General features: G+C 38.3%; 1 protein-coding gene across 1 annotated transcript in view; it reads right to left on the reverse strand.

The window, feature by feature from the left end:
* Positions 1-3,325: 3,325 nt before the first annotated feature.
* LOC131692150 (toll-like receptor Tollo) overlaps positions 3,326-23,790 on the reverse strand; it is a 366,880-nt gene continuing 346,415 nt past the window's right edge. Inside the window, exons 4-5 of the mRNA XM_058979029.1 lie at positions 15,653-15,813; positions 3,326-10,741 (exon numbers count right to left, since the gene is read on the reverse strand). Coding sequence (XP_058835012.1) covers positions 9,913-10,741; positions 15,653-15,813 — 990 coding nt within the window. The 3' untranslated portion in view covers positions 3,326-9,912. The remainder of the gene's footprint in view (positions 10,742-15,652; positions 15,814-23,790) is intronic.

Raw genomic sequence — 23,790 nt, forward strand, 5'->3', positions numbered from 1 at the left:
CTGTTAGTGACCTAGTACTACAAATCGAAACACATTTTGGAAAAAAATTCACCATTATACATTCAATTTATTAAAATCGACATTTTCTACGTGATCGTACTCATCACCCTGTAATTACGGAACCGGAAGTCGGATCCATTAAAAATTCAATAGCAGCCTATGGGAACGTTGCACCTTTCATTTGAGACTAAGTTTGTGAAAATCGGTTCAGCCATCTCTGAGAAAAGTGAGTGAGCTTGTGTTCGCGTACACACACAGACGCACATACACACATACATACACACATACATACGCACACAGACATTTGCCAAACTCGACGAGCTGAATCGAATTGTATATGTCACTCGGCTCTCCGGGCCTCCGTTAAAAAGTCGGTTTTCAGAGCAATTGCAAATACCTTTCTATTGAGAAAGGCAAAAAAGAGTAGTGTCTGTCAAAAAGAGCAATTTAAAATATAAAGCCAGTGGAAAATCTTTTAATTATTGAAGAATCAAGAAGACAGTCATAGAAAATATGGGTTAAAATAAATTTTGCAACGTTAAGTACACGCATAATTTAAATACATGAAAAAAGCAATCGAAGGGAAGGTTGCGAATAAGATATGGTCAGAGTCTGAGAAACCTGGACCGAACTATGAATAAACAGAGGAGCCAGAGTCAAAGTACCTGAGCCGAACACATTGTATAAAATGAAAACATAAGAAGGCCTGAGTCATAGAACCAGAGCCGAAATGAAAGTAGAGAGCCTGAGCCAGGGTCAAGAGAACCAGAGCAAGAGCAAAAATATTGATCATTGAGAGATTGGAGTTAGAACAATCTATAAAAAAAAAATTATGAAAACGGAAAAACATGCCAGAAGCGGTAAATTTATCACAAATTGCAGTCGAGACAGACACTGCAGAAATAATATATTTGAAAACATGTTATAGGACAGGGATTAAAACATGAATATAAGGAAACACGATTACTAAATCAAACTGAACAAAAGAGAAATGACAAATGGAATGCAACGACCAAAGACACATGGAAAAAATAATACAAATATCTGAGGGAAAACAACACATACGCAACGACGAAAAACAAATGAAAACAAATATGTATAATTTATATAATGAAAGATACAACACTCTCGATAGAAGTGAAATATTATTTCTCTTTTTTTACTCACCTAAGACATTTTTTCAAAGCAAGAAAACAAATATTTATGATAAACGCAAGCAAAAGATTTTTTCATGGAAGGGATCTTATATTTTTAAGGTTTTATAAAGTCGCGCATCAGTCCACCTCGGCAATTGCAATTTTCAGATACTTTCTAGGATCGATAGAGTTGATTATAGTACGTAAATTTCAGCGTACTTTTCTTTCATAACCGCATAGTTGGCAATGCCATGTATCTCCTTTCAGGAATCTAAGTCTTTATTTACAGAAACTCTCCTGGGTCAACCTCAATTGGATACGGGGAGATGTCGAAGCAATAGACAGGAAGGAAGGCAACCAAGTATTCCGACGAAATACTTACCTCGCTTCGACAAATGTTGTTGACACAAAACATTTGGAAAAAACCTGTTTTAATCCACCTAGCGGTGCAATTGTGCCTTTCTCATTTCTCTAAACTATGGCACGGAGGCTTTTTATGTTCAACATAATTGTGGAAATGTCCATTACATTCTTAGTACACTTTGCACTTATACACAATGGCATGCCAGCCACGAACTTGATGAGCTACGTGTCGACGGTGAAACACTTGAAACAAAAAAATATCATACTCCATTAGCATAATCAGCATTAGATCAATGTTATCTGCTTGCAAACTCATTTTGTCATGCGGGGATGGGTATGTGAGGAGGGCGAGAGTCCCATGAACGAACGACTCCCCAGCTTAAATTGGTATGCTTTGTAATATAGTGGTGGTTTAAAGATGATGGGGTTGAAAGGGAGGGCCCCTGTTAAAATCCAGAAACCTTATGCGAGTCGAAAAAAAAATTAGGTTTAGGTTGACGTTTTTCAGAGTGATTGCATAACCTTTCTATATGAGAAAGGCAAAAATGTGCAAAATCCAAAAAAGTGAATCTTCGTCAATTTTTTTTCGTGTTTGCATCAAATCTCGACGTTTTATGCACCTTGAATACATTTAGCATCAAAAATAAAAATTCTATTTTTAATTTTTCGTATAGTTTTTATGAGAAATTTCTGTGTGGCAGCACTCTGAAACCCGTAATTCCGGAACCAGAATTCCGATCGATCCAAAATTCAATAGCAGCCGATGGGAAGGTTGCACCTTTCATTTGAGACTAAGTTTGGGCAAATCGGTCCAGCCATCTCTGAGAAAAATGAGTGACATTATTTGACACATACGCACATACATACACACACACACACACATACACACACATACATACACACATACACACACACATACAGACTTTTTCCGATCTCGACGAACTGAGTCGAATGGGATATGACACTCGGCCCTCCGGGCCGGGATTAGGTTGACGTTTTTCAGAGTGATTGCATAACCTTTCTATATGAGAAAGGCAAAAATGTGCAAAATCCAAAAAAGTGAATCTTCGTCAATTTTTTTTCGTGTTTGCATCAAATCTCGACGTTTTATGCAACTTGAATACATTTAGCATCAAAAATAAAAATTCTATTTTTAATTTTTCGTATAGTTTTTATGAGAAATTTCTGTGTGGCCGCACTCTGAAACCCGTAATTCCGGAACCAGAATTCCGATCGATCCAAAATTCAATAGCAGCCGATGGGAAGGTTGCACCTTTCATTTGAGACTAAGTTTGGGCAAATCGGTCCAGCCATCTCTGAGAAAAATGAGTGACATTATTTGGCACATACGCACATACATACACACACACACATACACACACATACATACACACATACACACACACATACAGACTTTTTCCGATCTCGACGAACTGAGTCGAATGGGATATGACACTCGGCCCTCCGGGCCGGGATTAGGTTGACGTTTTTCAGAGTGATTGCATAACCTTTCTATATGAGAAAGGCAAAAATGTGCAAAATCCAAAAAAGTGAATCTTCGTCAATTTTTTTTCGTGTTTGCATCAAATCTCGACGTTTTATGCACCTTGAATACATTTAGCATCAAAAATAAAAATTCTATTTTTAATTTTTCGTATAGTTTTTATGAGAAATTTCTGTGTGGCCGCACTCTGAAACCCGTAATTCCGGAACCAGAATTCCGATCGATCCAAAATTCAATAGCAGCCGATGGGAAGGTTGCACCTTTCATTTGAGACTAAGTTTGGGCAAATCGGTCCAGCCATCTCTGAGAAAAATGAGTGACATTATTTGACACATACGCACATACATACACACACACACACATACACACACATACACACACATACATACACACATACACACACACATACAGACTTTTTCCGATCTCGACGAACTGAGTCGAATGGGATATGACACTCGGCCCTCCGGGCCGGGATTAGGTTGACGTTTTTCAGAGTGATTGCATAACCTTTCTATATGAGAAAGGCAAAAAATATAGTGAAAATCATTTGTATGCACGGCTACTGCATAGAAAAAAAACATTTAGCAAATATTCTATCACAATAATCCGATTATTGATTAATATGTTAGCATTGACGTATTGAAACAGTTTTGTCAATGTCAATTATTGACATTATTCTTGTCTCGAGTGGAGTACGCTCAAGGATGTGAGCTGCTTCACAAGATGAAAAAAAAAATTTCTAATTGTTTATTTCAAAAATAAACAATCTAAGAATATATTACAAAAAATCAGAACCCAATCCTAAATATTTTGCCATATGTAGAGTGGAACGCATAGCAGTATTTTTCAAGCCCACAGTCTAACAATGTAGGCTTTTAGAAAAAACGAGATGGAACAAGTTAAAAACCACTACTTCACACATACACCAGCGTCATCCGGTGACGTAACCCTGAACTAAAATGTTTACCTACCAGACCCCTTGGACTGAAATACAACCCCGCAGATGAAAGTAAATATGTAACTAATCAGAATTTCGAGATACCGCATCATGAATTTACCCTTTTCTAGGTGATACTAAACTTTTCCGGGGGTGTTGCAATATTTATTGAAACGATTTCACATTTTTGACAGGTAGTGTATGTACACTAGCGCCACATGGTGACAGAGTTCCAAATTAAAACGATTGTAATGTGCATGGTTATAATCGTTTGGATGGAATTTTAGAAGACACGAGCCTTCTAGGTCGTTAGAAAAATGTGAAAAAAGTGCACAACTTAACATGTACACTAGCGACATACAGTGACATAATTCCAAACTAAAATGTTCACATGCTTAATCCTTAACTGACTTAAAGAACATCTTTCCTGAAGAAAGCAAATATGTAGACATTCAGGATTTCGAGATACAGCCTCATGGATTGACCCTTTCCTAGATGATGCAAAACTTTTTGGGGGGTGTTGCAATACTTATTGGAACGATTCCAGACTTACGACGGGTAGTGTACGTCCACGGTTGCATTAAAAATTACCGTTTGATTACCATCATCCGTCAATGAATACAAATCTATTAATAGTATGGTTTTTCAGCATTATCAGCATTTTGAGTTAATTTAATGAACATCAATATCATCAATATTCCACCACATTATTCACAGTACGTGTACGGTGATCAAAAATTGGACAACTTCAACTTAATGTATTTTTGTCATCGTGCATTAAAACATGCGAATTTCTCATTTTATTAATGTATGTGTGCATGATACATACTGGTTGATTTGGACATTTGCTCTTCGATCGTGAAAATGACCACGAAACAAGAGGAGCAAGGGAGTAAAATTTTGCTCACGCATCGCGAAAATTCGAACTACCCGCACGCCAAGTTGACAAAATTGTTGAATATAGCTAAATCATCTGTCATTAACAAAATAAAAGTGTGCGAAATACGTTTGTCGACAGCCAGGAATACTGAATTGGGAGAAAATCGAAATCCGGACGCCGCAAAAATTACAAAAAGAGTGGCCAGCTGTTTTAAGAGGAATCTCAACCTTTCCGTGCGAGATGTCGCAAGCAAGGCCAACAATTAAATTGGAAAAATCATGAATATTTATGGAGAAAAAACATGGTTCTAGATTCCGAACCTTATCACATTATACACGAAAGATGAATGGAAACAAAGTGATTCTGTCAAGCGCAGGATTCCAAAATAAAAGGCAAATCAAAATCCCGTGATTAACCCTAGAACGTTGCACTGGGGTACAAATGTACCCCACGCCTTCTTTGGAGCCGTGTGAAGACGAGAATGCGGCATTTACCGACCTGGGACCCTAACCATACTTCAATTTAGAGTTTCTAGTAAGAGTAGCAAAAGATGGTATAGCCAGTTTGCTTATAGCCTTCGTGGAAGCAGGTGTCAAGGTTGGCGTGGGGTGCATTTGTACCCCAGTGTACCATTGCCGTAAGCGTTTCGTCAGGTTTCGTGCTGTCAGTGGAAATGTGACTCGTGACAATATCAGTTTAAATACTGGTTGTTTTACTACGTAAGTAGCAGTTAGTATTATCACAGAGAACAGACATATAAGCTAGAACAAACTTTCCCGAAAAACCTGTGTAAACATTTACATGAAAATACGTTGAAAATCACCATCGCATACAGGTTCGCATCGGTGAGTCACCATTGTATCCAAGTTTACATACAAGTCCCGTATAGAGATTGCTGGCCGATCGAAGCGCCGACCAGCGGCAAGTTGCTACTTGCTGTTGTCATTTCATAGCGACAGTTTAATTTCTTACACAAGTTGAAAACTTTACTTGTGTGTCAGTTCTTAGTGGTATTATATAATCGTTTATTCAATTATTCAATTAATTTAATTTAACTTTGAAGTAGAAAAAAAATGTTCTCATTTTTGCTGATTTTTACTGTTTATTTTTATAATTTTTCAAAATAATGGCTCGCAAGTATAATTTGCGCACAGTTACTGCTGTAACAGTAACGTTACGTGTTACCAATGTATTACTGGCCAGAAATATTTTTTTCATTTCAATTTCCACCCCATTTAGTGGTATTTTCCAAAACCCGATTTTTAATCTTCCCTCTTCCAAATAATTGCACTTTTTCAAAAATATTGAATTTCCATTCTTTCAACTTTTAGAATAATTTGATTTTTTTTAAATCGGTTGAAAATGCGCAGAGTTATAGTAATTTTTGTTAAAAAAGTCAAAACCGCGACATTTTCTTTCTTTTTTTAGCTTAAACCAATTTTTGTATCACTGATTCGATAAATTCCGTCATTTTACTTACACAGCTGTTTTGGCCATTAAAATCGAAGAAAATAATGCATTATACATTTACTTTGATTGCATTTTTACCTGCAAAAAATACGATCAAATGCGTGGGGTACGTTTGTACCCCAGTGCAACGTTCTAGGGTGGAAAACGCAAGTGCAACGTTCTAGGGTTAAAATGATAAATCATCAAACCACAAAGTCTCAATCCAAAATTTTCAACAATAGATGTATTGCAATTGCATTTCCAAAGATGATATGACATTTGTAGAATATGAATGAAAGATTGCGTGACCGCAATTTATTTTGTTATACAATTTTGAAGGCAAGGCATCAATGAATCTTTTGTGTAACGTTATGATTTATTTATAGATTCATAGTCTAAGAAAAAAAATATTTTCGATGAGCATTCCAAGAGTATACGTCCAACCATTTCTACGTCGAAGAGAGCGCGGGGAATACGATAACTCTCGATAAAATTGTCTGGCACAGAAAATTCAATGAGATTTGTAAAGCTTAGACTTTTAGTTACTCGATGAATTTCATATTGTAATGTAAAATTCGCTAATTTTTCTGCAAAATAATAGAAAAAAAATTATTCAGTTTTCTGTTCTTCATCGACAGGCTACACATATTATGCATTCAAAATCAAGTCGATTCGTTGATTAGTTTATGAGTTGTCGTGTTCGCCAAATTGAAAAACGTGGTTTGGAGAAAACGCTATTAAAGGGTGCCCCACATCAAATTGCATCACGGGAAAAACGCTGTAGAAAATAACCCATTGGGTATTCTCTCTTGAAAATTTGAGTAGAAGTAGTTTAGAGTGTATTATTTTCATTGTATTTTTTATCGCTGTCAGTTTTTCGTAAATTGCTGCCGACAGATTCAAATCAGCGTGTGTTACAGCCAGAGTTACAAATATTCAAATTCATTGAATGAAAATTGATCGTATTCAGCCGCATTCATTTTCAACATTCAGTAGCGCAACTTGGCAAGGCGGGCTCAGGACCAACGAAGTCAACAGCTGCATCTGCCCTGACCAATTCGTCAGCCCATTCATTTCCAGTAATATCGGACTGTTCGGGCACCCAGATAAGCTAGATACTGTTGATAATGCTTAGTTGAACGATTTGGGCTCGGCATGCGATCACTAGCTTGGACCTTGTGCTGGACACTAGCACAAGTATTTTGTGCTGAAATTTGAATCAATTTGATGTGTTTATACAATCTCAGTGATGATATAACTATTATGTAAAATGTCTATATTGAATAAAATAACAATAATTTGTATACATGTACGCCTAAAAGTGACTAAGTATATTAGGGTGGATATACTTTTTTGTGCCGTTTCATTGTTTACTACTATGTTTAATAGAATAAAACCTCACAAAAAGAAAAATGTAAATATTTTTGTAATGCATCTGATGATCTAGTGCATAAAAAATAAAACATGCAAATAAAATCGTATCTTTGAACGATTGTGTCAAAAATAATAAACATTAACTCATTTTGCTACGAGAGTGGTTTAATTTTTTTTGAATATGGTAACCCTCTGCTCCTACAGAATATCGTTCGAATTGTTGAACTGACTTGATTTGTACGAGCTCGAACCATCGTTATCTGGTCACAAATATTCCTTTCATCTATTTAAAGTTTCTGTAGATATTAGGATATTTAACAGTCCCAAATAGAAGACATGGAGGACTTAGCGACTAGAATAGCCCTTGGAAGTATACTCTGTCCATAGAACTATGCTGAAAAATCGGGAATAGTAAATAGATTGCTTTCGCAATCGGAGAAATTTCATGTTTGTTTTATAAAAATCGCAAATAAAGAATACTCTACGAATAAGAATGTACTTCTCAGATTAATTTTTATCTCAGTTATTTTTGGTAACTTTTGATTCTAGGGCTTTAGTTCATAAAGTCTTTAGCTACTGAATTGATCAAATGGGGATTACTGTTTTTCTCCAAAAATGAACCTGGAACGGTTGCAATCTTGCGGCTACTAGTTCTAACTTTGTGTGTTCATGTATAAGGACAAGTTTTTGAATAAATTTCGTAAGGTAAAACTTCAATCAAATGATCGGATCTGGTGAATACAATCAAGCACGGGTGCAAGCATTACCCAAGTCCAGAAATTTCCAAAACATGTCAAAACTGCGACTAATAAACATATTGTTACCTTTAAATTAAGAAGAGGGAAAAAAGTAAGAAAACGATTACGATATTGCGTGTTCTTATGAAAGGAAAGTGATCGTCGTCAATGAAAGCGCGTCAGATATCTCGCGTGAGTTAACAATATAATAATTTAAGGTGTTGTTAAAGTAGATAATCGAAAAAATATGATCGTAAAAGGAAAAAAAGAAATAAAAAAATACTCCGAAGCGCTAACGTGGTCATCCAACAGCAATCATGTGAGCCAGAATGCACAACTTCCATTCCACACTATGACGACGACGAGGGTATCGATGAAGTCATTTGAAAGTATAAAACCAGACGCAGCTATTGAAAAACACTTATTTTGTTAAATTTCCTTTCACGGTTTCATGTTTTTTCACATCATTTGCCACTTCCTCATTGTCTTACTTGAATGACGTCAATAGGTTCCATTTCCATCTGTTATTAATTTTTAAATAATCTGCAGTATTCACACTCTCCAAATAAAAGTTGAATTGCTTATTTTCCAGGCGTGTAATTTGCTTTATTAAACCACGAATATAGTGACCTATTCTACCCCCAGATTTACAAAAACGTGGAAAAAAGTACCTTCGCCTTATTGGATTTAGCTTGAAAAATATATAGCCAGACGTAAAATCAATATTGCCAAAATGTTGTCAGCTGTATAACCTTTCCACCAAGTACTTATTTGTCAGAATCAGTGAAAAAACGCCATCGCACTAGATCGCCAAAAATATTGACCTGCTTGACCCCACTCTACTCTACCATTTTCTGTTATCAAGCTTAATTGGTATGACTACCTGTTATCATCTGGAGAGGAATGAAAATTAAAACTAAAGTTAGAGGCATATTACCATGAATCCCAGTTTGGTGAATTCAACCATATTAACTCAATGAATCGAGTGAATTGTAGTTGGGCGCAGCCTTTCCGAACAGAAAAAATCAAAAATCGTTATCCCGTCAATCCGTCACGGGTTATCCCCTGCGAGAAGTAATAATTCAAATTTATTCCTTTTGTATGCTACCCTATCTGCCTAATATCAAATATACCCACATTTCCCAGCTCCTGTAAATATTCATGTCTTCATAATGTTTCTCAATTCTACATAATATATACGTATCCTTCTTTTTACTATCCTAGCTTTATTCACATTTCCTTCTATTTACACATTTCCAACAAATACCTACAATTTTGGAAGTGGGACTAGGGTACCTAATTTTATGTAAATCTATACAGCGATTTGATTTCCCTTACCGTAAACCTAGCTGTGATTCCGCCTTCATCACCTGGGTGGAACGAGTCGAACGCAAAGAGAAAAAAAGGAGAACCTATCCTCAAACGGCACTATCAACGATGAGCGGCCGCACACTGTTGCTCTTAGTGCTCCTATTGTTGCTACCGAAATTTTTCCTAATGCTGCTACTACAGATTTTTCGGCCGGTCTAAAGTCATACGTACACAATGTGCGGCCTCGCAACGAGCGTCCGTTTCTGCTGATGCTGTTTGCTTACCGGTTGTTGCTGATAGTACTCGAAGCTTTCGTAGTGTTCCGGTTCGTGTATCGTGTTCCCATACTGGAACTGATCGTCCTTCAGCATCGGTGTGACTTCCCAGGGTCCACCGCGTAATGGTCGGTACTCACTGGTTGCGCTCTGTTGCGCCAGATAGCGTTCTAATTCTAACTTATCTACTTTTTGTGGCACAATCAAATCGTTTGCGTTCTTTCGCTCATGAAGCAACTTTTTCCGCCGTTTCGACAGTCGGAAGAAGTACAGCACACTGGCAGCGGTAGCCATCAGAAGCAGGAGACTGAACACGGCACTAATCACAGTTACAACGTGCGTTGGACAATTCATGTCCGATTCCGTCATTGTTCTGAGCGTTCTTCGAATCTTACGACCGTCCTCGAACAGATCACAGCCCAGCTCGTCCCGATCGATCAGTAGCGGATGCGAGGCGGGTTCTTCATCAATCGCAACTCTGGCGCTGGTGAGAGCCGCCGAAGTCAGCAGAAATTCATCATCCGAATCGGCATCGCTGACCAACCGCCACAGCCAGAGCAGGGAACAGTTGCACACCAGTGGATTTCCTGCCAACCGCAGTCGATGCAGCCGATCCAGTGGGAATTGTACCGCTTCCAATCGTACGAGGACGTTGCGGCGCATGGATATTTCCACCAGGTGCGGGTTGCCTTGGAACAGTCGCAGCGGCAGACTCGCAAATGATGGATTGTCGTCTAGCGTGAGAGTTTGTAGGTTGGTGTTGTCGACAAAGGCCCTGGAGGATGGAAGAGAAGGGAGGGGTGTTAGTCATAGATGGAATTACATCATGCGGAACAATGAAATTGCATTAATGGCGCTGGAAACTTTTTAAGAATTTTGATAGTTTCTGCAAAAATAATAATAAAATCAACAACCATCGATAACGGACACAACATTTTCAAAGATTTAAAATTGTTGAACTTGCAACTTCGTTGAATCATTTGTCGGAAGAAAGTTTTACTAAATAAGCAGTTTCCAACTGTGTCATGTTATTGCTGTTTTTCAAAATGTAATTTAAAATGAACTTTGAAGAGATAATTTTTATATCAAGTTTTGCTTATATAATTTAATGTATTTTAAAGCATTGAAAATACAAGAAATCACGAGTGCATGCGGAAAGTCCAACAGTATGTAAGAATTCATACTTATTATAATTATTATTGTTGAAATGAGGATGGGTCATTGAAAATGTAAAAGTTTTATTTGCAGTTTTTGTTGATTAGAGGGTGCCAACACTAACCTTTCAAGGAAGAGAGTTAGAATATCAACATGTTCAGAAGAATTACTGAACAATGTCTGTTCTACAACTTTGTAGAAGACGCCTAATTTCTATATCTCTCCATTGAAAAGTTGCTATTAGCGCCCTCAAAGCGGTCACAGATGGAACTAAAAGTTTCATACCAAAACATGACTCGTATTATGTACCTAAATTCTTCTAAACATACAGTTAAGGTTAGTTAAACCTAACCATTAATTCACAAAAATGGCTGCTAGGCATCATGCAGAGCTGACTCAAACATCACTTCGTTAAAAGCTTAATAACTTTTTTTAATAGACGGATTGACTTGCAGTCTTCGACAGAGTTGTAGACAACCAAATTATCTGTCTTATTTTCACTTTCAGTGATAGTCTGATGAATACTGCGCCAACTAGCAGTAAAAATGCAAACTATTTGTAAATTGTCGAAAAAGCCAATACAAACTTCAGGTATGTTGGCCTGGTAGCTTCTTTTTGTCCGATTTGCTTTAAATTTGGAGCAAGTACTTCTGGTGTGACTAGGAATCGACTTAGGAATGGGCCGATGGGGGTTATTTTATTCTTGTCACTCTAGTGCGCAACCGCACTACATCATCGGAAGCCGAAACTAACTTTACTGTACCACAGGGTAGTGTACTAGGACCATTTTTGTTTGTCCTATACATTAAAAACATGAGAAATAATATAAACCTGTTTGCCGAAGACACAGTTCTGTTTATCATCGGCAATAGTTTCGATGAGTGTATCAGGCTAACGAACCTTGAACTGACAAAATTTAGTAATTGGTGGAAGTAGAAAAAGCTCAAACTGAACATTTCCAAGACCAAATATATGGTTGTAACTACACGACGGATGAAGGAAAGTACTTACACAGTCGAAAGAAATAGAGATATGCTTGAAATAACTGCAACTAAATTTTAATGAGCACGAAAACTACACAATCCACAAAACTGCTTGAAACTTTAGCGTTTTTATAGAATTTTTGGGTTTCTCACATTGGAATCAAAGGAAGCTATTTACAAGACCATTTCAGGTCCTTATTTTGATTATTGTGCTTCTGTTCTGCTCTTCTGTTGCGAATGCAGATCCTCCAAAACAAGATAATGCGACTGTTACAACGATATGACAGGCTAACTACGCGTCATTTAATGCTCAATTGTTTACAATGGATGTCAGTTCAGCAACGTATTGAATATAACACTCCAGAATACTGAATGCAATGACGCCGCAGTACCTGTGTAGTACTTACTTTTGTGTACGGAAGAGATGCGCATCGGTATGAAACCAGCGAAAAGAAATCTTGAACGCAGAAATTATTTCATAAATGCTTCAATTCAGTGGCATAGCCAGAGAAGGAGTTAACCCCCTGCTCCCAAACCAAAATTAGTTGGATCGAAAAAAAAAAACTAATGCTGACAAATTTAATTAAATATTGTACAAAATAATTTCAGAAGTATTTTTTCCGAACTCTACATTTAGAACCTATTGTTTTAAGCATCGTGAGCGCTATTGAATAGTTGTAGGAATGGGTAACTGATCTCTTAGTCGTGATCAGGGATGTAATGCACCTTAGAGAAGAATAAAAAACGCTCTTTGCACTTTTCATGCGGACCACCGCTCTTCTCTTACAAATTAAACCTCTTCACTCCGATGTGGTTGCTCCCATACGTGCATTCTACTCCATGACTGCACACCTCAAAGAGTAAAAATAAAGAGGCTCTTTAGTGTGAATCTTGGTCCCACGCGCACGGAAGCAGAGAAGGCAACTAAAAAACATTTTAAAAACGTTCTTCCGATCAAACTTTATCTGAATTGTAGTTTGACTCGCCTTCCTACCTGCTTACCAGTAAAGGGAGGCACAAAAAAGTGGCTCTTCATGGTGACTCTTTGAACGAAATTGTGCAGCTCTTGATGCACAGATCTTTCTCTTTTTCGTTTTCGAGTTTCTCTTTGTGCGGTCGTTCTGCACATCGCAGTGTTTTTGCGCTGCTCGTTTTTTTTCATCGGTGTATTTCGCTCTTTGTGGCACATTGTGTGAGCAAATAACAAGCCTGGTTGTAATCCCGTAGTTGCCAAATTACATCAATATAAAATAAATCAACTGTTTCAATTACCATGAGCTCTGTTTTTGAGTATTTTTTGAGAGTGCGTAGAGTTGAGAGAAAAGGTTCAAAGGCACAAATATATTCTGATTCAATAGGTTAATAACAACTTTGCTGAAGACACTTTATCTTCAATATCTTCGACATTATGGTTGGTTGTTTGTGGAACCCAAACCCAATTTAATAATATAGCTTTTACAGTATCATTCTGACAAGTTCGGGATGTTCAGTAAAAAGCTTTAAATTATCGAAATGAAAAACTGTCAGTCAGTCAGTCAGTCTGTCAGTAATTCGACATTTTTTGAAAATTAACATGTTTCAAATAGTGATTGGTTGTTAACTAAAAAACGGTCTTATCATTTGCTGCTATGATTTTCGTGATTAATCCTCCTACAAGTGAGATTTTTCAACTAATTTTTTTAGTAAAAAATATGATCTAATGTCTTTGGAAAAGTTGTGTAGATTGCTTATACAAATATCCTTGCTGAATACAAGAAGTCTCTTCTTTAAATGCTTATGAAGTTGTAGCTCGCTATATTTGGATGGCCCCCAGAAATATTTGTTTAATTATCTTTCCTATTATCATTCCTACGGGTTTCATATATTCTACGAAGTTATTTCAATCGTCAAGATACACAATTTTTATTTACACACAATTTTTCTTATCTTGAATATTTTCGGAGATATTTGACATTTTTTGTTAGTTTTTTTTCAAATCATCTATAACTCTACTGGAGACAACGAGAGACATATCTATTTCATTTCATAATGTTGATGTAGCATTTCTAATTGCAGTTTTAGCTCGCTGTCTGTTTTTGCCCGTTTAAAAGTTATTGCTTTTAAAACTTATGCTAATTTTACCAAAAATTACCCAATAACTTCTAAGTCGCAAGAGATTGACCGATGATTTCTTCTGGAAAGATATGCATCTTGAAAGATGAACAACTTTGTCGAACTATCTTAAATATCTTCGATATTTAAGAAGTTATGCTGAATAAAAGCTTTTCAAGGGGTCGTTCACAAACAACGGTCAAAGGCAGTGGATTGCTTCGCACAGCCGGTCAATCCCGAGTATTAGAAATTCATGCCGGATTCCCTAGTTCCCCGCGACCGATTTTTATTTATTGCGTGGCATTTCGTACTTCCTGAAGCGTGGGTGGATCCACAGCTTGCCCATCATCATCACCCTTCATTATATTTATGTTTCATACGCGGACAAGTGCAGCTCATAGTTGACGATTTTCAAATTTCATTAATTTATTTCACAGGTGAACCAACAACAACCGAAATTCGCCCACTTCTCAACATGACAGAATTCACTGCGCTTATAATAGCCGCCTTCAACCGAATTTGTAAATACTAGGTTGTACATCATCTAGTTCTCGTTTTACGGTTTATTTTTAATTACTCGAGCATCCATTTGCGGGTTTCTGATTTCGGACAAATCCATTCGAGTGATGCTATTATCCGCCCACATATGCCATGGTAATTCAATAGAAGGTTTCCATAATTCTACGCTCGGTGTTGGTAGCCTGCTACAATTTTCCACATGTTGTGGGTTTTTTTGGCACCGGGTGAAAAACATAACATTGTACTAACGCAAATGAAGATGTATTATTGACTTAGTAGAAACCGGTATGCTCGTTAATTTTTCCAGGTAGGTACTTTTTGTACGAAAACTGCTACAAAGACTAGGTGAAAAATGGATCGAAGCAATGTTGTTCCTGTCGTATTTGGTTCCAACGTTGACATTTTCGGAGTTTTGATTTTGGTATGGTTTCCAATCTGCAATTTTTTCCCCAATAAAACAACATCGAATGGGGTTAGATAGCACTGTTAAACATTGTTCTCAGGAAAAATTTGCCATGGATACTAATTTGTCACGGTGCACTCTCTTTATTCGGAAGGTAGAATAAAGTGGCTCGAAATTTAATTATGTGGATACTTTATTTGATTATATAAAAAGCAAATACTTTGTACAATTCCTTGCGAAATCGTACGATTGGTCCAAGGGACCAGCGCCTTACCTTCCGTACTATAAAACCAGGATTTGACAAAAAAACAAAAGGTTACGTGGATTTTGTTAATGAATATATTTCACTAATTCTAACAATCTCAAATGAGCCCCAATTTCCAGAAAATATGGCTGACTTCGTAGAACTGTCTGATATTTGCCAAAATTTGGCACTTTAGCGCATTTTGTGCATTGCATTCCTGCTCCCTCCTCGGTTACGTTTTAATTTTCAACCATTCATTGCATTGTCAACACCCGTCCCGCGACGACTTACCTCACATCTATCCGTTCTAGCCGATCCAATCGGTCCAAGTGTAGCTGGCGTAGTTGGAACAGATTCAGAAACGCCACGGCTGGCAGTGCATCGAAATTGTTTCCACTCAGCGATAAATATGTCAGATTACACAGCTTTGATAATTGTAGTGTTGGCACGACCTGGAAGTGTACAAATGCAAAAACGATCGGCTGTACCAATGTGATAATTTATAGTGTGAGAGGGGGGATGGGAGGGCCCTTGTGTGAAACTACAGACATGGAAGGGACAGCGAAAGGATTCTGTTGCGCAAATACAGTTGTTAGTTGCATGCATTATTTATTAATTAAACATTCTCCACGCTATATCTGGTCATGATTTACGGGCATAGTTGGAAAGGACAGGTTTGATGTGGTCATTTTTTATGATTCAAGGTTTCAACATCATGGATGCTATAGGTTAAAACATTCTAAAGAAATTTTTGATTTTATTTTTTTCGTTTGTTATGCTTAGCGTCAGTTTTCCTGTAATAAATTTATAGCAGGGCCGGCGAAACACTTTTTTCCCGAGGGGGTAGTAAGATTCGGAGTGATTTCTAACCTACTGACGAAAGTTCAGACATGGCGTGTGTAAATGTAAATGAAAATCTAAGACAATCGGTTTCATTTGCACCCTGCCGAAATCTTCCGAACAGTGTTGGTGTTTTTATTAATGAAAATGGAGTCTTGTTAATTTATTTTATGCCGGCAATATTTTGTATCTCAAATCCACTATATTGATGAAGGGCACCGTTTTTACATGTCATGGGTGTTTAGTAAGGTTTGAAGAAGCCATAAAAAAAATAGATTATAGTGTGGTTTCTGTCGTATTTTTGTTAAAGTTAATCAACCACCATTTTACTTTTTTAACTTTTTTAACGATAGTAATTTTATTTGTCAAAAGTAATGACAATCTTTTCCTATAAATTTAGCAACACTGCTAAACATCATTTCGCTATCCCTGCAGTAACATTGCGTACGGTGCAAAAAGTCAGAATCAACCAATCAGGAGTTGGACCATTCTGACGTAAAATTGGAACAAAAACAGCCTCTTCTATTGTCACGTCTTGTCTTAGATGAAAATTCTCTTATATTAAGCTGGTAGCCATTTGGAAACAACCTTTGTTAACGGACTGTATTACCGATAGCTCAGCAAAAATGTGTTTATTGATTACTGATACTACATGGAACATTTGTACAGGTATGTAATAATTACTACATTCCGTTGCATTCATTTCCCATTTCTTGCGATAGAATCGACGTTGGTCGTTGAAGCCCACATGGTAGTGTTGACCAATGGAAAGGTATCTCCGACGACCGATATCCTTTCAGGCTTAAGTGGAAGTCAATATGAATACCGATGGAAAAAAAATTGCCGACAAGTCTCCTTTTCAATGCACACCATATCCATTTAATACAACTGGTCCGTGGATGGTCCGTTTCTGGACCAAAGATAAGCCATTTAATATCATCGATATATCGCGTGATCTAACTAAACAACACTCGGGCGTATACGAATAAGTATTTTGTCTACGTACCCGCCCAGGAAGTAGAGATTGATGGTATAGTCTCAGAGAGGGACCTTAATTGCGCAATAAACGGTTGGCTCTTTCTAGAACCTTGCAATTCAGTCAGTGAAAATTCTGTTATGCATTCAGCAAAAATCGAGGAGTATAGGAAAATAACTTATTTTCCATCAGCTTCACGTTGAACCTTTCGCCGGATCTGCCAAACTTTGTTTATTAAACGGCGCTCATCTACCTGTTCGCCTTATTGTGCCTCGGGGTATGAGCTGCCGTCGTTGCAAACAATGAGGCCATAGAGTTACACATTGTAGAAACAAGGCAACGTGTGGAAAAGGCGAGAGAACCATGAAAAGTACGGGGAAGAATTGAAGCATTCTTTTTAAAAAAAAGCTCGAAGAAGAGATGCTAAAGAAGGCTACGCCACCGGCCACGACTAATTTTTGCGCTTCCTTGTTCACTAAAGAAGGAGATTCTGACAATCCCATTGAGGGAACATCTTCTATTTTCTTTTGTTTCGATTATAGAGGTTTTAACCTTAAGGTCGTTCGCCTCTTCGGGTTAGAAAAATTTCTTATGAAAAATTTCTAACCCTATGTGCGGGGTCGGGACTCGAACCCAGGTGCGCTGCGTACAAGGTAATCGCCCACAACCCCGAACATCTTCTAATGTGCCTATACATTTTCAAAAGAGAAGAATCATTTCCTCTCCAAAGCTTCCTCGTAAACGCCTGAGTTTCCCTTGATGGGTGCTGTTACAAAACCGACATAAGTGAGTTAGTGTTATTATTTTCCTTGGTTTTACAAAATACATTTGCACTATGTTAACCCTGGTTAACTTCCTTTGAAATCTTCCACAAATTCCAAATTATTCGCCAGGGCCAAGAAAACACTACATTGGAGCGTTTTGGGGATTAAATGTGCAATTATTTCAATCGGATTAGCCTTCGCTCGGTACCCGGTATTACAATTGTCCCTTGTCAAGTTAGAATCGAATGCAAAGACTTATTGGCCTTGATTGCATATACATCCCACCTCAGCTGATTCTAGAAGACTTCAAGATGTCTTACTGCGTGATATTCGCGACAATTTCAATTTGACCAACTTGAATGTGGAAATGACATGAATGCCTACTCCACCAGCGTGGCCAAGGGCGTTAGATTTATCCCAGTTGCGCCCATTGATTGAAAGAGCTAAACGTCCACTATACCCGAAACAATCGAATTAAAACAAGAAATTCCTTCGGTGGAAGCATACAAGGTTTTGGCTGGCTTGGTTCTTGACACTGAGATTAAAGGTCAGATGAAACGAGTACCCGGTGCGAACAACCGTGGACGGTGTCCCAGTCTGTGGTGGACACATAACGCGCAGAAATGTACAAGCAAAAGTCCTATAAGTCGTATCGGACTAAGACTAATCAATTGTTTGCAGTGCTATCTGCTTCTGACTATGATGTAGTAGTATGAACAGAATTTGCTCAATGCAGAGCAGACCGATGAGTACGTGATATACCAATGCGATCAAAATAGCTCCACTAGCTGTGCCCTTCGTGGTGGTGGTGTAATGATTTGTGTCAAAACAGAAAATCGAAGTAATATTGTAATTGTCGAGGGTGCCGACCATCTAGAGCAGGTAGTCGCTCATATATATTACGGGGCAGTGTCTCTCGTTGTCTGTGCGATTTGCCTTCCACCGAATTCTGATCTTGCTTTGTATGAACAGCATGCTGCCTGTGTTGATCAACTGTATGATCGAATTGATACAAACGATCGGGTGGTGGTTTTAGGCGACTGCACTTTACCTTTACTACGTTGGAGCTTCGATGACGAAGTTGGATGTTTACTCCAATTTATTCCAATTATTGCCTGTTCGGAACAATCGCAATCAGTTTGTATTGAAAATCGACCTTGTGTTCGCCGTGGCTGTGAATAATGATGCCGATTTATTTTATGAATACAATCGATGCGATCATGCTGAATTGAATGGGAAAATTTCACGTGTCAGTTGGACTGAGATATTAGCACGGGCAGTGTGAATAGTTTTTATCGCGAGCTAGATTCAATTTTCCATCAATTTGTCCCTAGCTGGAAACGTATGCGCCGCCCGAATAACAAACGACCTTGGTGGACTGGAGAGCTACGGATTTTTCGGAATAGACTGAGAAAGGCTCGAAAACGTTTTTTCAGAACAAGAAACGAAGTCGACAATTCGTTCGTGCGCGATTTGGAACGCGAATTCGAACTCATGAACGCAGCTCACTTTCACTCGTAATTCTCCCGAATTAATGCAGCATGAAGGATGACAAGCATTAAGCAATTTTGGTCTTACCACTAAGTGGAAAGAGGCTTTGATTAGCCCTATTCACACAACCGGTAATGTACATTATGTCACAAATTACAGAGGGATTTCAATTCTAAGCTTCCTCCCAAAAATCTTCTTCGCACATAGTTTTGTAAGAAAACCCTCGACAACTGCTAATCTGATGAGCTATGTATCGACGCTGATTGATAAGGTTGACAAACGGCCACAGATCGATGCGGTGTATGGTTCTCGAAAGCTTTCGATCGTGTTCCTCATCAACTTGCTGTGGAAAAACTAAGGCGCAATGGATTTCCGGACTGGCTGACGAGTTGGATCTCATCGTTCCTTTCAAATCGCAGTACTTTTGTGCGACTTGGAACTACACCCTCAGATCCATTCCATATTACATCGGGCGTTCTTCAAGGAAGTCATCTTGGACTTCTTCTTTTGGTACTCTTCGTGAACGACCTCTGCAGTGAATTGTCGTCGTACAAAGTCATGTATGCAGATGATTTGAAAATGTATCGTATTATAACAACTATGGAGGATTATTGTGCTTTGCAAATGGACCTCGAAAGGGATGTATTGATGTGACAGAAACGGCACGAGTGTAAACATTCAGAAATTCAGTTTAATCTTTTTCGTACGGGCGCAATCGTCCATTGTTTTCAAATACCTGATGTGTTCTGTTCCTGTACAACGAGTCGCATCCGTCAAGGATCTGGGTATCACTCTCGACTGTAAACTATGGTTCACCGCACATGTTTCTTCTGTGTGATTTCAACGATGTTTACTGTATAAAATAAATCGCACTGGTATGCAGTATTCTGGAATATGGAGTTACCGTTTGAGCCCCGTATCACATCGTCTGCATTAATCGTCTCGAACGGGCACAGAAGAATTTCATCGGGTTTGCCCTTCGTTGGCTGCCCTGTCAAAATCCATTACTGCTACCTCCATATGAAGATTGCTGCGCTCTCACCAATCTCCCCACGTTGTGAAATAGGCGAATTTTTGTGCAACGACTCTTCATCTTCGACTTGCTTACAGACAACATAGATTCTTCTGTGCTTTTAGTAAAGCTTGATTTTAACGTTCCGGGAAGGTCTTTCCGGAGAAATGATTTTTTCCGGCGCTCAACACATCGCACGCTATACAGCCAGAATAATCATCTGGATGTTTGCTTCCAGCTCTTCAACAACGTTTATCATCTTTTTTGACTTTAGTATAAGCAAAGAATCACTCTAATTTAAAATAGTTAGATTATAGTTACGCGATAAAATATGTTTAATCGAAGACAATATATACAATACAAGTCCTTTTGGAACGTAGAATAGCTCGAATTTTTCCGAATATACGCGACGTTAGAAGCGCAAATGCAAAACTTGATAAAAGCTGAAAAACGCGGTTATTGGTTCCGGTTCGTCGACGGATTAACGAGAGAAACAATATTTTGTCTGGTGGCTAGGCTCTACGTTGTGTACTCGATTCAACCATCGATCGGAATACACAGAACCAATGCACTTTTTCGGCAACAACAGCATGCCATGTAGATTCACATTCAAACGATAGATGTTTCGCAATGAAATGATATTACTGCATGTAAATGTAACGGTTGTTCTGTAAACACGCAAATTTGGCTGACAACAAAGATCCTCGCACTATACATTGTAGTACGCATATCACCGTAAAGTTTGTAGAAAATTGGCAAATATCGTAGGACAATGAAAGTTTAGGAATTCCAAAGGTATCAACAAACCTTGTTTTAAAGAGGATTGATAAGGATCGTGACTTCCTTCGGGTGATATCTCGTGTCATGTCCAATCATTGTACGTTGAATGCGCATCTCCGGTGTTTCGGGATCGTAGAGAGCGGTCTCTGCGCGTGCAGTGACGGATATCGCAACATTAAACATGTTGTCTGGTCGTGTGTCGTAGTATTCTAGCGTCAGATCTCCGTTAAACGAATCACTTCGGCCTCGTTTTAGTCCGAGATGTGCTGACTATCCCCGATCTACCATCTCATATACATATTTTATACACGATGTATATCCAAATTTAGTTATCTCGTCTCTTTTGGTTGACATGCTAAAAGCTACCTGGAAATCTGATCCCAAGAGTTCTCAGCGGATCCAAGGCGGCCGGTCGGCCATCCGGCTCATGATGTCCTGACAGTTATTTTCCGTTTACCAAGAAGTTGCAAGTTTAATTTCTTTTTTCCCTGTCATTCTTGTCCGCCCTCTGCCGGCCCTAGCTTCATCAAATTATTCTACAAACACGAAATTTTCGAAAACCTTCTTGAAAATCAGTGAATGTAGCAACCCTTCCACTAAGTAAAAGCCACATAAAAAAGAATGATGAAAATATTTTCGTTTATGGTGCTAAAGGTGGGTCCTCCATCTGCATCGCACGTTAAATAAGAGGCTTTTTTGTTTCAAAAGTTGTCATTTGACATGAGCCACGGAAAGGGGAATGTACGTCTGTGTGTAATGGAAGGATGTTGATGTTCGTTGGTTCAAACTATGATGGCGCAACAGAAGCGAGATGGTGAATTATTAGGGTGAATACATAATTGGAAAAAATTGAATTAGAAAAATTCTTCTATGAATTTGGTTTACATTTGCGAATAATGTTTGAAAATTTCAGTGACCCGCAACAAAAAAAATCACCTGCTCCTTTTACGGATTTCTTGTATGAAAATGTGGAGCAGGACATTAAAAATTCAAATGAATGTCTCATCTGGAAGATCCTTTTATTATCAATGAAAACCTGAATATTCAATCCAGAATCAATTGATATTTTCATATTTCTTAGCGTTTATAAAATAATTCGTCAGAATGAGAGAGACAAGGACAAAAATCCGTATGAAAATAATACGCCTAGCCATCACGAAACATTAAAGTACCCCTAGGTATTTGTTTTGGAATAAGTACACATCAAAATTTTTCCTTTGTCGTCATTTAAAGTCGTCTGTCACTTGTGTATCGCGGAAAACAGTGTTGTCTCGTTGAATAACCATGGTTGGCAAACAAATTTCGATTTCTGTCCGAAAATTGGTAGTCAAAGACTGTCAAAACAAGATATCACAACGGAAAATTGCTGCAAAGTACAATATTAGTCGATGAGCAGTTCAGGAAATTTGGGCGAAATATCCAGAGACCAAATCAGTGGCTGATAGTACAGGTAGGGGAGGCGTGCGCAGAACGGATCGTCGAACTGATGCAATGATCATTCGAGAGATTGGGAAAAACCCTTCAGTAACGATTCGGCCGATCATGGAGAACCTCCAGCTTTTGGTATCCGATCGTACAATCAGCCGCAAGATCAGTGAACGAGGCTTCAAAAGCAAATTCGCAAGAAAGCTGCCGTACATCAGTGCCAAGAATAAAAAGGACGGCTGGAGTTCATCAAAAAGCACATCAATAAATCTCTGGTTTTCTGGAAACATGTCTTGTGGACCGACGAGTTAAAGTTTTAGCTTTTTTTTTTTTTTTTTTATTTCAATTATAGAGGTTTTAACCTTAAGGTCATTCGCCTCTTCGGGTTAGAAAAATCTCTTAGGAAAAATTTCTAACCCTATGTGCGGGGTCGGGACTCGAACCCAGGTGCGCTGCGTACAAGGCAATCGATTTACCAATACGCTACGCCCACTCCCCAAGTTTTAGCTCTTCACCCGCAAATATCGATTGAGAGTATGGAGAAAACCAGATGAAGCCTTACAAGATCGTCATCTTCAGGCTACCGTAAAATACGGTGGGTGGTGGGAGCATCATGCTTCGCGTGGGATGGAGTAGGAAACTTGGTACGGATCAATGGCATAATGAACGCCGATGCTTACATCGACATCTCTGGGAATCCGTGGCAAAAACTCGAGTAGGAAAAAAATTACATATTCCAGCTAGACAACGATCCGAAGCTACCAAGAAAACGAAGGCTTTCTTCAAGTCTACACGGATTAATCCATTGGAATGGCCAGCCCAAAGGTCCAGATTTGAACCCTATTAAAAATCTATGGGTAATATTCGATGATAAAATGGATAAGACCGGTGTAACGTACTTTTCAGTCTCGTGCCGTGTACACGTACTTTTCAGCCTTGTCTCGTGACCAGGAATGGTACTGACCCTCAAAATCTGCAAAATTTGGTGGATAGCATGCCGAATCGTCTTCAGAAGGTGCTCGAAGTTCAAGGAGGGCATACTGGGTACTATAGATTGCAAAGCGATATTGCGCAAATTTTTTGTTTCGAATGGACGAATCGGATTTTTTTTCTTGTCATATCATATTTAGGTGATTTTTTT

The sequence above is a fragment of the Topomyia yanbarensis genome, chromosome 3 (genome assembly GCF_030247195.1).
Source record: "Topomyia yanbarensis strain Yona2022 chromosome 3, ASM3024719v1, whole genome shotgun sequence".
NCBI classification, from domain to species: Eukaryota; Metazoa; Arthropoda; class Insecta; order Diptera; family Culicidae; genus Topomyia; species Topomyia yanbarensis.